Genomic DNA, 16,058 nt, shown 5'->3' on the forward strand with positions numbered 1-16,058 from the left:
TCTCTTCAACAAATGGTGTTGGGAAAATTGGACAGCCCCATGCAGAAGAATGAAACTGGACCATTTCTTTACACCATACACAAAAATAGACTCAAATGGATGAAAGACCTAAATGTGAGACAGGAATCCATCAAAATCCTAGAGGAGAATGCAGGCATCAACCTCTTCAGCCTTGGCCACAACAACTTCTTGCTAGACATATCTCCAAAGGCAAGGGAAACAAAAACAAAAATGAACTATTGGGACGTCATCAAGATAAAAAGTTTCTGCACAGCAGAGGAAACAGTTGACAAAACCAAAAGACAACCGACAGAATGGGAGAAGATATTTGCTTCTGACATACCAGATAAAGGGTTAGTATCCAAAATTTATAAAAAACTTATCAAACTCAACACCTGAAGAACAAATTATCCAATCAAGAAATGGGCAGAAAATATGAACAGATATTTCTCCAAAGAAGACACCAAATGGCAAACAGACACATGAAAAAGTGCTCAACATCGGTCTGCATCAGGGAAATACAAATCAAAACCACAATGAGATAGCACCTCACACCAGTCAGAATGGCTAAAATCAACTAGTCAGGAAATGACAGATGTTGGCAAGGATGTGGAGAAAGGGGAACCCTCCTACACTGTTGGTGGGAATGCAAGCTGGTGCAGCCACTCAGGAAAACAGTATGGAGGTTCCTCAAAACGTTAAAAAGAGAGCTACCCTATGACCTGGCAATTGCACCACTAGGTATTTACCCAAAAGATACAAATGTAGTGATCCGAAAGAGCACCTGCACCCCAATGTTTATAGCAGCAATGGCCACAATAGCCAAACTATGGAAAGAGCCCAGATGTCCATCAACAGATGAATGGATAAAGAAGATGTGGTGTGTGTACACACACACACACACACACACACACACACACACACACACACACACAGGAATATTATGCAGCCATCAAAAATGAAATCTTGCCATTTGCAACAATGTGGATGGAACTAGAGAGCATTATGCTAAGCGAAATAAGTCAACCAGAGAAAGACAATTATCATATGATCTCCCTGATATGTGGAATTTAAGAAACAAGGCAGAGGATCATAGGGGAAGAGAAGAAAAAATGAAACAAGACAAAACCAAAGAGGGAGACAAACCATAAAAAACTCTTAATCTTAGAAAACAAACTGAGGGTTGCTGGAGTGGAGGGGGGTGGGAGAGATGGGGTGGCTGCGTGATGGACACTGGGGAGGGTATGTGTTGTAATGAGCACTGGGTATTACCCCTGAAACAAATAATACATTATATGTTAACTAATTGAATTTAAATATAAAAAATATACTGTATTGGTTATAGCTGGTACAGTAACTATTGATTTTTACGTATTCTTCTACTGAAGTATAATAAACATAAAATACCAAAAAAAAAACCCCACTAATCAGGACCCAGTAAATACTAATTTACATTTCTGCCAGCAGCAAACAATTTATTTATTTCCCTACATCCTCACCAACACCAGCTATTTTCAAACCAGTAAATATTGGCCAGTCTGATAGGTGATAAGGCATAGCCTTAGTATACAGTTCTTTATGAGGGAAGGTGAGCAGCTTTTCATATGCTTATTGCTGTTTGAATTTCTTTTTCTGTGAACTGCCTGCTCAGGTCCTTTGCATATTTTTCTATTGGGTTGTTATATTTTTCTTAATGATTTGTAAATTTTTCTGGCATAGTATCTGCAAATACTTTCCCTCAATACATTTATAATTAAAACCCCATAATTAAAAATTTAAAGTTTCTATTCAGGTGTCAGTTTTGTCTCCCTAGTCAGATTGTAAATTCCTTGAAAACAAGGACCAAGAATCTCCTCTGGTCCTAGATTATATGGCAAATTCTAGTTGATCAGCTGCAACCTTCCTTCTGGGCACCTGACATGGGCTGTGATCCCAGGGGGAAGAATTGTATCTTCTGTAGTTACAGAAGAAGATGAGATTTGCCTTCCCGGGTCAGCCCCTTCATCGATCCAGTCTAGCTTTCTATCTGACAGCAGCAACAAGAACCATGTGGAAGGCAATCCAATTACCCTCTTTGACATCCACTTCAAAAGGTTAGGAATTTATCCTATGTATCACTGTTTGAGATCTCTCTTCCATCAATTCTTCTAAACCCCTCCTGAACCTCAGCATATAGGCCCACTCCAGGCACTCCAGGCAATGAGTTCTTTTGTTTATAATGCCATAAATCAACTTCTGCGTCAGGAGGGCAGTATTATAGGTAAGCACATATAATTCTCCCACCTCACTCCAAATACCTATAAATAATAAATAAAAATAGGTTTAAAATATTAATACAATATTCCCTGTATTCGTTCCAAAACTTGCTTCAAACTTGTCTTTGACCCTTTTTCATTGTGTATTGTTACATACAGAAAAAGAAAAAAATATAAATACACAGTTTATTTGCATAGAGAGAGCGCACGCGCACGAGCAGGGGGCGTGACAGGCAGAGGGAGAAGCAGGCTCCCCGCTGAGCAAGGAGCCCAATGCGGGTCTTGATCCCAAGACCCTGGGATCACGACCTGAGCTGAAGGCAGGTGCTTAACCAACTGAGACACCCAGGCGCCCCAAGTGTTTTAAATTTAACATCAAATTTACCTATATTTTCTTGTATTGCTTATGGTTTTTTGTGTTGTATTTAAGAAACCATTGTGCCTAATCCAAGGCCATGCAAATTTACATCTATATTTTCTTTTAAAATTTTTATAGTTTCAGTTCTTACATTTAGATTTTTTATCTATTTTGAATTAATTTTTACATATGGTGTGAGATATGAGTCCAATTTTATTCCATGTGAATATCTATTTGCATGTAGATATCCAGTTGTCCTAATACCACTGGTTGAAATGACAATTCTTTTCCCATTGAATTGTCTTGACACTTTTGTCAAAAATCAATTAACTGAAAATGTGAAAGCTTATTTGTAGACTGCTCTCAATTTATTCCATTAATCTATACATCTATCCTTATATCAATATCACACTGTCTTAGTAACCACAGCTTTGTAATAAATTTTGACCTAGAATGTATGAGTCCCCCAACTTTGTCCTTCTTTTTCAAAATTGCTTTGGTTATCATGGATCCCTTGCATTTTCATATGAACTTTAGGATCAGCTTGCCAATCTCTGCAAAGTCAACTGGGATTTTGATAGTGATTACATTGAATTTATGTATCAATTTGGGGGAGTATTGCCATCTTAACAATATTAAGTCTTTTTTTTTAAGATTTTACTTATTTATTTATTTGAGAGAGAGAAAGAGCATGAGCGGGGGGATGGGGGGAGGGCAGAGGGAGAGGGAGAAGCAGGCTCCCCTCTGAGCAGGGAGCCCAATTCAGGACTCTATCCCAGGACCCTGGGATCATGACCTGAGCGGAAGGCAGATGCTCAACCGACTGAGCCACTCAGACACCCAACAATATTAAGTCTTTCCAATCATGAACATAGGAAGTCTTCTCATTTATTTGGGTCTTTGATTTCTTTCAACAATGTTCTGTAATTTTTATTTTATACATCTTGTATTGTATTGGTTAATTTAGTCTTAAGTATTTATTCTTTTGGTGCTTTTACAAATAGATTGTTTTCTTAATTTCATTTTTGGTTTATTGCAACTGTATAGAAATATAAATAACCATTGTACAATGATCTTGTATCCTGCAACATTGTATAACTCATTTATTAGTGGATTAGTAGATTTCCTAGGATTTTCTTTATATACGGTCATATCATCTGCAAATAGCCATAGTTTTACTTCTTCATTTTTTTTAAGAGTCTCATGCTCTACCAACCGAGCTAGCTGGGTGCTGATTCTTCATTTTTTTTAAAGATTTTATTTATTTATTTGAGAGAGAGAGCATGAGAGGGGGAGGGTCAGAGGGAGAAGCAGACTCCCCAATGAGTGGGGAACCTGATGTGGGGCTTGATCCTGGGACTCCAGGATCATGACCTGAGCTAAAGGCAGACTCCCAACCTACTGAGCCACCCAGGTGCCCCACTTCTTCCTTTCCAACCTGGATGCCTTTTACTTAATTTCCTTGCCTAATCCCCCTGGTCAGAACCTCCCATACAATGTTGAATGAAGTGATGAGAGCAGACATCCTTGTTTTTGTTCCTGATCTTAGAGGAAAAGCTTTCACATTAAGTATGATGTTAGCTGTGGGTTTTTTATAGATGGTCTTTATCATGCTGAGGAAGTTCCCTTCTGTTTCTGGTTCATTGAGTGTTTTTATCATGATGGAGTTCTGGATTTTGTCAAAAGCTTCTTCTGCATGTATTCACATATGGTATGGTTATTGTCCTATATTCTATTGCTTCTGTGTATTGCACTAATTTTTAGAATGTTGTACTGATATTTGAATGTTAAGCTAACCTTGCATTCCTGGGATAAATCCCACTTGGTCACAATGTAAAATCTTTTCATATATTGCTGAATTCGATTTCCTAATTTTTTTAAAGATTTGTTTATTTGAGAGAGAGAGAGCATGAGTGGGAGGGGCAGAAGGAGAGGGAGAGGGAATCTCAAGCAGACTCTGCGCCAAGAGCAGAGCCCAATGCAGGGCTAGATCTCATGACCCAAGATCCCGACCTGAGCCCATACCAAGAGTCAGTCACTCAACCAACTGTGCCACCCAGGTGCCCCACAATTTTCTAATTTTTGGTTAAGGATTTTTGTGTCTACAGTTGACCCTTGAATAATGTGGGGGCACTGTCCCCACATGTAGTGCATGGAAGCCTTACCAATAACATAAATAGTCAATTAACACATATTTTGTACATATATTATATACTATAGTCTTACAATAAAGTAAAGTAATAAAACATTATTAGGAAAATCATGAAGAAAATACATTTATAGTACTGTACTGTAAAAAATCCTCATGTAGGTGACCCTGTAGTTCAAACCCATGTTATTCAAAGGTCAACTGTATATTCATAAGAGATATTGGTCTGCAGTTTTCTTCTCTTGTGATGTCTTTGCTGGTTTTGATATCAAGATAATACTGGCCTCATAAAATGAAGTGGTCCTTTCTCTTCTGGTTTTTGAAAGAGTTTGTGATGGATTGGTATTCATTTTTCTTTAAATGGTTGATAGTTGTCAGTTTTTTTAATTTCTCCTAATTGGTGAATATATATTTGTACCTCACAGTTGTATAAATTTCCATTTCTCTGAATACCAAAAGTTGAATACTTTTTTATATATTCACTGGGCTTTTTAGTTTCCCTTTATTCAAGTGTTTTGACTATTTGGGGAAGGCTGTCTTTTTCTTACTGATTTACAAAGGTTCTTTTTATGTTCTAGATACCTATCCTTTGTAAATTGTATGTGCTGCAACAAATATCTTCTTTTCTGTGTCTTTCTTAAAAGACTCTTTATAAAGTCTTGACAAATAGAAATGCTTAATGTTTATGTAGTCAAATATATGGTCTTTTCCTCACCATAAGGTCAGGAAATTTGTGTGTCCTATGTAAAAAATCCTTCCCTACTTCCAGATTATTGAAATATTCTCCTATAGTATCTCCTAACTTTTTTCCTTTCATTTTTTTTAAAGCTTTTATTTATTTATTTATTTATTTGAAATAGAATGAGAGCAAGAGAGAGAGAGTGAGAGATCACAAGCTGGGGTGGGGGGAGGGGCAAAGGGAGAGGGCAAAGCAGACTCCCCTCTGAGCAGGAAGCCTGACTCGGGGCTCAATCCCAGGACCCTGGGATCATGACCTGAGCCGAAGGCAGACGCATAACCGACTGAGCCACCCAGGCGTCCCTTTTCCTTTCATTTTTAAAACTTTTTTCCATCTGGAATGTTTTATTGTAAATGACATTAGGTAGGAATCTACCTTCATTTTTTTTCCCCAAATGGGTATCTACTCATCCTAATACTGTTTACTGAAAATACCATTCTTTCTCCACTACTCTGCAGAGCCAACTCTAGGACACATAAAATATCCTTGAATGTTTCTTGATATCTTTTCAGTTCCAATGATCTATCTGCCTATTTTTATTCCAATATTACACTGTTTTAATTATTACAGCTTTACAATTATTCTTCATAACTTGTAAAATAACTGCTTCAGCCATGTTTCTCTTCCTGAGCCCCTTGACTCTTCTTGGCTCTTGTGTTCCCATACACATTGTGGAATTGACTTCCACCAAAAATTTGTTTGGATTACATTTGAATCTACTGATAAACTTGAGTAGAAATGACATTTTATAATATTGAGTCTTCCAAACTATAAGCATGGCATATTTCTCCACTTATTTAGGTATGCTTAAATATCTCATGCTAAAATTTTTATTTTGGTAAAAGCATTATATAGATATTTTTATGTACTTCATATTTTTGATATTATAAAATTATAATTAAATATTTTTCATTTTCTGTGTGACCAGTATTATAAAAACATAGCTGATTTTTGTGTCCACTCAATTGACTAAACATTCATTGATGTTAATCTTTGAACTGTAAATTCCTACAGAATTTTAGTGTACACAACCAGATCATGTAAAATGATGGAAATTTTGTTTCTCCTTATTTATTTCATTTTTCTTGCACTGCTGTGCTGATCAAGACTTCTAGGATAATGTTGAATGGAGCAGTGATAGTGGATCCTTATCTTGTTCCCCATCTCAAAGAAAAAATGAAGTTTCAGTAAGTGTGTAGCTTGCTGAGAATTTTTTATTTGTTCGTTTTGCTCCATTGTGTTTTGTTTTGTAGATAGCTTTTACAAAATTTAAAATATATATCTTTCAGGGTGCCTGGGTGGCTCAGTCAGTTGGGCATCTGCCTTCAGCTCAGGTCATGATCCCAGGGTCCTGGGATGGAGCCCCACATTGGGTTCCTTGCTCAGTGGAGAGCCTGCTTCTCTCCCTCTGCCCCTCCCCCCTGCTCGTGCTTGTGTGTGCTCTCTATCTCAAATAAAGAAATAAAATCTTAAAAAAAAAAAGAAATACATATATATCTTTCTATCCCTATTTAGCTATGAATTTTATCATGAATGGATGCTAAATTTAATAAAATGCCTTTTCTCCATCTTTTGAAATGATCACAAATGTTTCTCCTTTAATCTGTTACTGTGGTGATTTACTTTGTTTCTCTAATATTTATCCAACCCTAGTTTCCCAGAATAAACCAACTTGGCGCTAATATATTTTCCTTTTTATTCACTGCTAGATTCTATTTGTTAATATTTTGTTTAGAATTTTTGTACCTGTGTGAAATGGCCTATAATTTTCTTTTTGCATACTTATCAGATTTTGATATCGAGATTATGACAGCTTCAGAAATGAATTAGAAGGAAACTCTTTTTCTGTTTTCTAAAAAGTTTGTGTGAGACTTCAATCATTTCTTCCTTGAATATTGAATTGAACTTTCCAGTGAAGCTATCTGGGCCTGGGATTTTGTTCGTAGGAAAATTTTTAACTACTAATTCAATTATTCCAATCTTTTATAGAAATGTTCAAGTTTGCTTTCTCTTCCAGAGTCAGTTTTTCATCTTAAACATTATTGAGGTATAGTTTATGTAGCATCAAATTCAAGCATCTTAAGTGTACAATTTAATACTTTAGTACATTTGTGGAGTTGTGCAACTATAAACACATTCTGTTTTAGAACCCAGACTCGGTTTTGGTAAGGTTTTTTTCCTAAGAATTTGTTCATTTCACCCAAGTGTTTTGGCATAAATTTGTTCATAACACCTTATTATTATATTGTTAATTTTTATACTATCTAAGTTATGTCTCCCTTCTACTTCTGTATTTTTGTACCATTTTTTATCCTCAATCAATCTCACCAAAGGTTTGCCAAATTTATTAATCTTTTTGGGGGGAACAATTTCTGGCCATATCAAACCTCTCTGCTGTGGATTCATTTTTCATTCCATTTCATTAATCTTTGCTTTCATCATAATTAATCCTTCTTTCTTACTTTATAAAGTTCATTTTATTATTCTTTTCTAATAGTTAAGATGGATGCTTAGCTCATTTATTTTTAGTCTTTTTCTTTGATGGTGTAACTATTAAGTGTTGTAGGGGCCCCTAGCTGGCTCAGTTGGTGGAGCCTGTGACTCTTGATCTCAGGGTTGTGAGTTCAAGCCCCATGTTGCATGTAGAAATTACTTAAAAATAAAATCTTAAAAAAAAAGATTTGTAAATGTCCAACTAAGTACTATTTTAGCTGTAACAGTGAGTTTTGAAATGTAATATTTTTATTGTTCAATTAAAAATATTTCAAAATTTCTGTTATTATTTCTTTTGGAATTCTTGGTAATTTAATGGTACATTTCTTAATTTCCAAGTTTATGGAGATTATTTTGTTACATATTTTTGTTATTGATTTCTAGCCTACTCATATTTATAAGCATTGTATGATTCAATACTTCAAAATTTTTTCACTTGTGGCCCAGAACATTGTCAACTTTTAAAAATATAATTTGTGCACTCAAAAGAATTTTTTTATTCTGAAGTTATCAGAAACAGTGTTCTAGATATTTACATTAGCTTTCTTTCATTAATCATGATGTTCTAATCTTCATCATTAGTGATTCTTTTGCTACTTCCTCTATAAACTATTGAGAGAGAGGGTTTTTTTTAATATTTCAGGATAAGTGTAGATTGGTTATTTCTCCCATGATTCTGTCAAATGACCTTTTATTATGTTTTATGAGTGGGTATTAGGTAAATACAAAGTTAGAAATTAATCAGCCTTTCTGATAAATTGACATTTTATCATTTTGATGTGACCCTCTTTATGTCTAATATTGCTTTTTGTCTTAAAGTCCTTTTATACCTTATTTTTATTTTACAAATACTGAAATTAATTCTTTCTTGGTGCAGTTTTATGAGTTTTGACAAATGCCTGGAGTTGTGTAACCACCACCACAATCAAGGTACAGAACAATTCCTTCAACCCCCAACATGATTTTGCACTGCTCCTTTGTAAACACCCCCAGTATTGGTCCCAGTGGTCTGATCTGTTTTCCATCACTGTAGTTTTGCCTTTTCCAAAACATCACATAAAGAGAACTGTGAAGTGTAAAGCCTTTTGAGTCTGACTTCTTTCAAATAGCATAATGCATTCAGGATTCATCCATATTATTGCATATATCAATAATTTGTTCATTTTGTTTCTAAGTGGTATTCCATTGTATGATGGTAGTGAAGTTTGCTTATCAACTCACCAGTTGATAAACATCTGGGTTCGTTACAGGTTTTTTGGCGGTTAGAAACAACACAGCTGGGGCGCCTGGGTGGCTCAGTCAGTTAAGCGTCTGCCTTCAGCTCAGGTCATGATCCCAGGGTCCTGGGATCGAGTCCCGCATTGGGCTCCCTGCTCGGCGGGGAGTCTGCTTCTCCCTCTGCCTGCCGCTCCCCCTGCTTGTACTCTCTCTCTCTCTATGTCAAATAAATAAATAAAATCTTAAAAAAAAAAAAAGAAACAACGTAGCTATACACATTCACATGCAGGTTTTCATGAGAACAAACCTTTTTCTTCTTCTAGGGGGTGGCCTTGCTAGGTGATATGGTGCATATACATTGAACTTCATAAGAAACTGTCGAACTATTTTCCAAAGTGGTTGCACCATTTTGCATTCCCATCAGCCATGGATGAGAGTTCTGATTGCTCCGTATTGTTGCCAGCAGTTGGTATTATCAGGCTTTTGTTTGTTTTATTTTGTTTTAGCCATTTTATTAGGTATGTAGTAGTATCTCATTGGGCTTTTAATTCACATTTCTCTAATGATTAATGATGCTGAACAACTTTGCATGTGCATCTATTATAGCTTTGGTGAAAGTGTCTGTTCAAACCTTTGCTCATTTAAAAATTTTGGTTGGTTTTTGTTGTTAGGGTTTGAGAGTTCCATGTACAGGTCCTTTGCCATATAAGGTTATTTGCAAATATCTTCTTTCAGTTTGTGGCTTGTCTTTTCATTCCCTTAATAATGTCTTTCAAGGATCAGTAGTTTTTAACTTTATTGAACTCTCTCTTTTTTTTTTATAGATCATGATTTGGTGCCATGTCCAAAATCTTTCTCAAACTAAAGGCCAAAAATTTGTTCTCATATGTTTTCTTTGAGAAGTTTTATAGTTTTACATCTTATGTTTATGTCCATATTTTGAGTCAATTTTTATATAATATCTAAGGTATGGTTCAAGGGTTTTGGGGGGTTTGTTTGTTTGGGGGTAAGGTTTGCATATAACTGTTCCATTGTTCCAATATCATTTGTTGAAAAGACTAGTCTTTCTCCCTTGAACTGCCTTTATACTTTGTTAAAAATCAATTGACTGTACTTGTTTGAGTCTGTTTCACACATGTATAGATACATAGTCTATTCGTTCACTTATAACACATATTGTCTTCAGTATTACAGCTTTATAGCAATTTTTGAAGTCAGATAATGCAAATCCTCTTTTTTTTCTTTTTCAGAATTGTTTTGGCTGTTCTTTTCCCCACACTTTTCTATGTAAATTTTAGATTCAATTTGTCTATGTACAAAACTTCCAGCTAGGATTTTGATTGGGATTGCACTGAATGTACAAATCAAACTGGGGGAAATTGGCATCTTAATGAATTTAAGTCCTCCAACTGATGAACAGAGCAAGATTTTCTTTGATATCTTTCTTAAAGTTTATTTTGCCTGATAGTAATATAGCTACACTAGGTTTCCTTTTGGTCGATATTTGCATGGTGTATCTTTTCCTACCTGTGGTCCCTCAGAGATGTCCACATCCTAATCCCCAGAACCTGTGCATATAATAGGTTACCTGGCAAAGGGAATTAAGGCTGCAAATGGAAGTAAGACTGACCAGGCTAATAGGCTGACCTTAAAATAGAGAAATCATCCTGGATTATCTGGATGGGCCTGATGTAATCAGGAGCATTGCTAAAAGTAGCAGAGAGAGGTAGAGGAGGAGAGTAGGTCAGAGTGGTGCAGTGTAAAGAGGACTCAGCCCCAATATTGCTGGCTTTAAAGATGCAGAAAGGGGGCTGTGAGCCAAGGAACGCAGGCAGACTTTAGAAACCAGAAAAGGCAAACAAATGGATTCTCACCTAGAGCCTCCAGAAGGAACACAGTTCCAAGAACACCTTGATTTTAGCAGAGTGAGACCTCACTGTATTATTTAAACCAGTAAGTTTTTGGTAATGTGTTGCAGCAGAAATAGAAAAGTAATACACTATCCCTTTACTCATACTTTTATTATTTTATGCTTAAAAAGTCTCTTGTAAACAGCGTATGATTTAATTTTGCTTTTATTTTTCTTAGTTTGACAATCCTTGTTTTGTAACTGGAGCATAGAGTCCACTTATACTTAATGCAATTGCTTATGTATGTTTGGGTTTAAATCTAGTACCTTATGTTATGCTTTCTAATTATACCATCTATTCTCTGTTTCTTTCTTTCTTTGTTTTCCCCATCTATTTTCTCTTCCCTTTCCTTGCCTCTTTTCACTTGATTATGTTTTATCATTTTGTTCTTCCCCCCTGCAGATTTATACATTATATATTCTGATTCTATTATTTTAATGAATACCTAAAAATTAAAACATACATAATTAACTTATCAAATGCTAAAATTAGTCAATATGTATTCTTTCTCTGGACAATTAAAAATCTTTAGAACACTTTAATTCCATTTATCCCTTTCCAACATATTTGCTATTATTGTCATGTATTTTAATTTTATTTTAAACTTCACAAGACATTATTATTGTTTTATCTAGTTTATGTTAATTAAGATTTTACCTAGATATTTACCACTTTTTCTCTTTATTTATTTCTTAATTTGGTATCACATTAATTCTGTTGGAAATGTATCCTTTGGAATTTGCTTTATTGAGCTTCTGATACATTAAATTCTCTCTCTTTGTGTTTCTTTCTATGAGAAATCTCTATTTCACCTTCATTCTTGAAATATATCTTTACTGTATATAAAGTGACAGTTATTTTATTTTAATGAATTAGCAATATCATTCCATTGTCTTCTGGATTCCATTGTTGCATCGAGAAGTCAGCTGTCAGTCTTTCAGTCCTTTGAAGATCTTTTTTTTTCTGGCTGCTTTTCAGATCTTTCTTAGTTTTTGTCCTTCTAATCTCAATATGGACCTTTTTAAAGATTTAATTATTTATTTTAGAGAGAGAGAGAGAGAACGTGCACATGTGTGTGAGTGTGGGAAGGGTTCGAGAGAGAGGAAGAGAGAGAATCCCAAGTAGACTCCCTGCCGTGCACAGAGCCGGATGTGAAGCTTGATCCCACTACCCTGAGACCATGACCTGAGCTGAAACCAGAAGTCAGCCACTTAACCAGCTGAGCCACCCATGGGCCCCTAAACATGGACTTTTTCAAAAATTGAACTAGCTTATTGGGGTGCCTGGGTGGCTCAGTTGGTTGAGCGACTGCCTTCGGTTCAGGTCATGATCCCAGGGTCCTGGGATTGAGCCCCATATTGGGCTTCCTGCTCTGCTGGGGAGCCTGCTTGTCCCTCTCCCCCTGCCTGCCGCTCCCCCTGCTTGTATGCTATTTCTCTCTCTGTCAAATAAATAAAATCTTTAGAAAAAAATTAAACTAACTTGTAATTCTTAAGTTTTTACATCTCTGGGTTGGTGTCTCTAATCATTTCTAGAAATTTCTAGAAAATTCTTAGACTTTGTCTCATCAAATATTGTTATTTCTTTCCTTCTTTTCTCTTCTTATGGAATTTTGATTAAATATATGTTAGACTTTTTCCTTCCTTTAACCTTTTTTCTGTGTTTTTTAGCTTTTTGCTTCTCTGTGCTACCTTCTGGAAAAACTTTCAGACCCTTCTTCAAGATGATTTATTACTTATTTATTTCTTATTTATTTCTTATTTATTCTTCAGAGACATTTATTCTCTGAAGACAACTATGTCTAATCTGGTGGTAAACCCATCCACTGAGCTTTTAATTTCAGTTATTGTATGTTTTACTTCTAGATGTTCTATTTTGTTCTTTTTCTATTAAAATAACTTTGTTGTTATTGTTCATTTCCATTTCCCTATATCTTTTATCTATTTAAATATAGTAAGCACAGTTGTTTAATTGTGCTTGACAGTTGCAATAGCTTGTGCTTTGTGAGCTTTGTCCTGTTGTTTCTTCTGGTTATCAGTCACAGTTTTGTTCTTCTCTTGCATTTGTTTCCTTTTTTTTTAAGATTTTATTCATTCATTTGATACACAGAGCTACACAGAGAGAGAGAGAGAGCATGAGCAGGAGGAGATGCAGAGGGAGAGGGAGAAGCAGGGTCTCGCTGAGCCAGAAGCCCGATGTGGGGCTTGATCCCAGGACCCTGGGATCATGACCTGAGCCAAAGGCAGACACTTAACCATCTGAGCCACCCATGCACCCCATCTTCTTTTGCAGTTGTTATTTATGTGTGCTCTACTGTACTAGGAAGAATTACTTATAGGAAGTATTTGAGGCCAAGGATGAAGCTTCTTTTCCCAGAGAAGATTTGCATTTCCTCCTCCCTGGTCTAGAGACACTGCCAGTCCCAACACTGTCCAAAGTTTCCTAACCCATCCAGATGGTCTAAACCTGAAGGACAAATCCCTTTGAGGGCCAGGTCACCCTTACCCTAAAGATATGGCTCTTTGAGTTTCAGATTATGATCATCATTCAAACTATCTTCCCTAGAAACTTTTCTTCTTAAAGTACCAGAAATTTCAGTGTTCCATGTGGAGAAATGTTTAGCTTCAAACAAGGATAAGACAGTAATGTCAGGATTCTTTCTTTTTAATAACATTCCCTGGGATATTAAGAGGTTTGTCCTTAGGGGGCGCCTGGGTGTCTCAGTCGGTTAAGCATCTGCCTTGGGCTCAGGTCATGATCTCAGGGTCCTGCGATCCAGTCCCACATTGGGCTCTGAGCTCAGCGTGGAGTCTGCTTCTCCCTCTGCCTCTGCACCTGCCCCCACTCATTCTCTCTCTCTCACTCTCTCAAATAATTTTTTTTTTTTTTTTTTTTTTTTTTGCCTGTCACAATAAAGTTTATTATGAAAACAGGCTGGTGTGGGGACAAGGGGACAGACGAGTACATTTAGGCTGGGTGGCTCAGGTGAAGTAGTGCGGCTTCTTCACATTGATGCCATACTCGCTGAGGGCAGGGGTCAAGTCCTCCATGGTTAGAGTGTACTTGCGGTCCTTGCTCTTGCTTCGGGAGCTGCCAGAAGCTGTGCCCTTCATTTTGCAGTGCTGTAGGGCATCGTTGGCAATATCTGAGATGAATTTCTGGGCAGCTAGAGAGATGAGCCGAATTATGCGTGGGTCCGAGGCCTCAAAGCCAGCACGGTTCAGGTAGTAACCAGTCACTGCGTCTGGGATCGTAGGCGTGTAATCCTCCAGCTGCATCAGGAAATCCACCAGAGGCGTGCTGGACACCACCGGCTTCACGTCTCCGTTGGCCGCGCTCGGCAGTACATAAACCCCGTTAGACATGGCCCCCTCCGGGGGCGCCGCGCCTCCCGCCGACACCGGAGCCGCCCCACGCCGCTCGGCCGGCTCCCCGGCCCGCGCCGCCACGGGTCCCGTGCCCGCTGCCGCAGCTCCAGCCCCAGGTCCCCCTGCTGTCCCCGCGGGGCTGGCCTTATTCTCCGCAGCGGTGCCGCCGGGCAACGCTGCGGGGGCCGAGACCGCGGGCGCCGGGCCCGGGGCCGAGGCGGCGGAGCCCGGCGCCGCCTCGGGGTCCGCGCCGGAGCCGCTGCAGCTCATCGGGCCGGTGGGAGAGGCGGCGAACCTCTCTCAAATAAATTTTAAGAATCTTTAAAAAAAAAAAAAGAAAAGAAAAGAAGCTTGTCCCTTGAAGTCAAAGCAACATGTTATGTCAGTTTCCTTGGGAAACAGTTTATAAAACAAAAGAGCATGTAATTCAAGAGATATTTATTAAGTGTCTGCCATGAATCAGATGTTATGGTGCTAGGAATACAATTGTAAGAAATACAGAAACCAGCCTTCTAATGACTACTTAATTTCTTTCCTGGATATAACTGGCAGCTTAAAGATTATTTTATTATTTTGATTGATAACTTTAAAGTAAAATAAATCATTGTGTTTCCATTATTTTCCATTTGCTACTATTCCTCAGAGAGCTCAAAGCCTATTTGGGAAGAAAACATGAAACAGCCTGGGTAATTCAATTCTCTCTCTCTCTCTTTTTTTTTTTTAAGTTTTATTTATTTCAGTAATCTCTACACCCAATGTGGAGCTTGAACTCATGACCCCAAGATCAGGAGTTGGATGTTCTTCCAACTGAGCCAGCCAGGCACCCCATGAGTAATTCAATTCTACAGTTATTTATATGGAAGGTCTTCTATGAGAATACTTAGGAACTAATGGTCATTGAGTTCTTAATTACTAGGTGCCCAGTACTCTCCATTTGTTTCTTACCTCAAACTTATGAGACAGGCATCATTATCCCCATTTTAGAACTGAAGAAACTGAGGTAAAAAGACATTCACTTTCCTGAAGTCACATTGTATGATAGGCAACTTCTAAAATGGTTCCCAAAGATCCCTCCCTCCTGGTATCCCCACCATATTATGGGTTATCCCTTCCCCTTGAAAGCTGGCTGAAAACAGTGATTCATTTTAATTAATTTTTAAAGCAAAAGTGGTGGGTGTATTTCCCTCTGGCTCTTCTCACTTTTCATTCTGATGAAGCAAGCTACCATGTCATGAGCTATCCTATGGAGAGGCCCATGTAAAGAAAAAGAGGCCCTCAGTGAAACAACCCAGGAGGAATTGAGGTCTGCCGACAACCATGCACATGAGCATGAGAGCAGGTCCTCTCCCCAGCCATGCCCTCAGATGAGACTGCAGCCCCAGCTGTCACCTTGATTGCTGCATCATGAGAGACCCTGAGCCAGAAAGCCCAGCTAGGTCATGGCCAGATTCCTGACCCATGGAAACTGTGAGATAATAAGTGTTGCTGTTTGGAGCCGCTAAGCTTTGGAATACTGTGTTACACAGTAGACAACAAATACATACTACTAATATGAGGCATTCTGATAT

The 16,058-nt window shown here is 37.7% G+C and overlaps 1 protein-coding gene across 1 annotated transcript; it reads right to left on the reverse strand.

The window, feature by feature from the left end:
* Positions 1 to 14,026: 14,026 nt before the first annotated feature.
* Positions 14,027 to 14,776, reverse strand: LOC112825678 (transcription initiation factor TFIID subunit 10). Its single transcript, XM_025873760.2, has one exon. The coding sequence runs from the start codon at positions 14,758 to 14,760 to the stop codon at positions 14,104 to 14,106; it is 657 nt and encodes a 218-aa protein (XP_025729545.1). The 5' UTR covers positions 14,761 to 14,776; the 3' UTR covers positions 14,027 to 14,103.
* Between the last annotated feature and the right edge of the window lie 1,282 nt (positions 14,777 to 16,058).

The sequence above is a fragment of the Callorhinus ursinus genome, unplaced genomic scaffold (genome assembly GCF_003265705.2).
Source record: "Callorhinus ursinus isolate GAN/ISIS: 27379988/994484 unplaced genomic scaffold, GSC_fseal_2.0 scaffold4, whole genome shotgun sequence".
Lineage (NCBI taxonomy): Eukaryota > Metazoa > Chordata > Mammalia > Carnivora > Otariidae > Callorhinus > Callorhinus ursinus.

What these genes read in the sequence shown, in the direction of transcription:
- LOC112825678 (XM_025873760.2), bottom strand. Translation starts at nt 14,760, where the DNA reads ATGAGCTGCAGCGGCTCCGGCGCGGACCCCGAGGCGGCGCCGGGCTCC.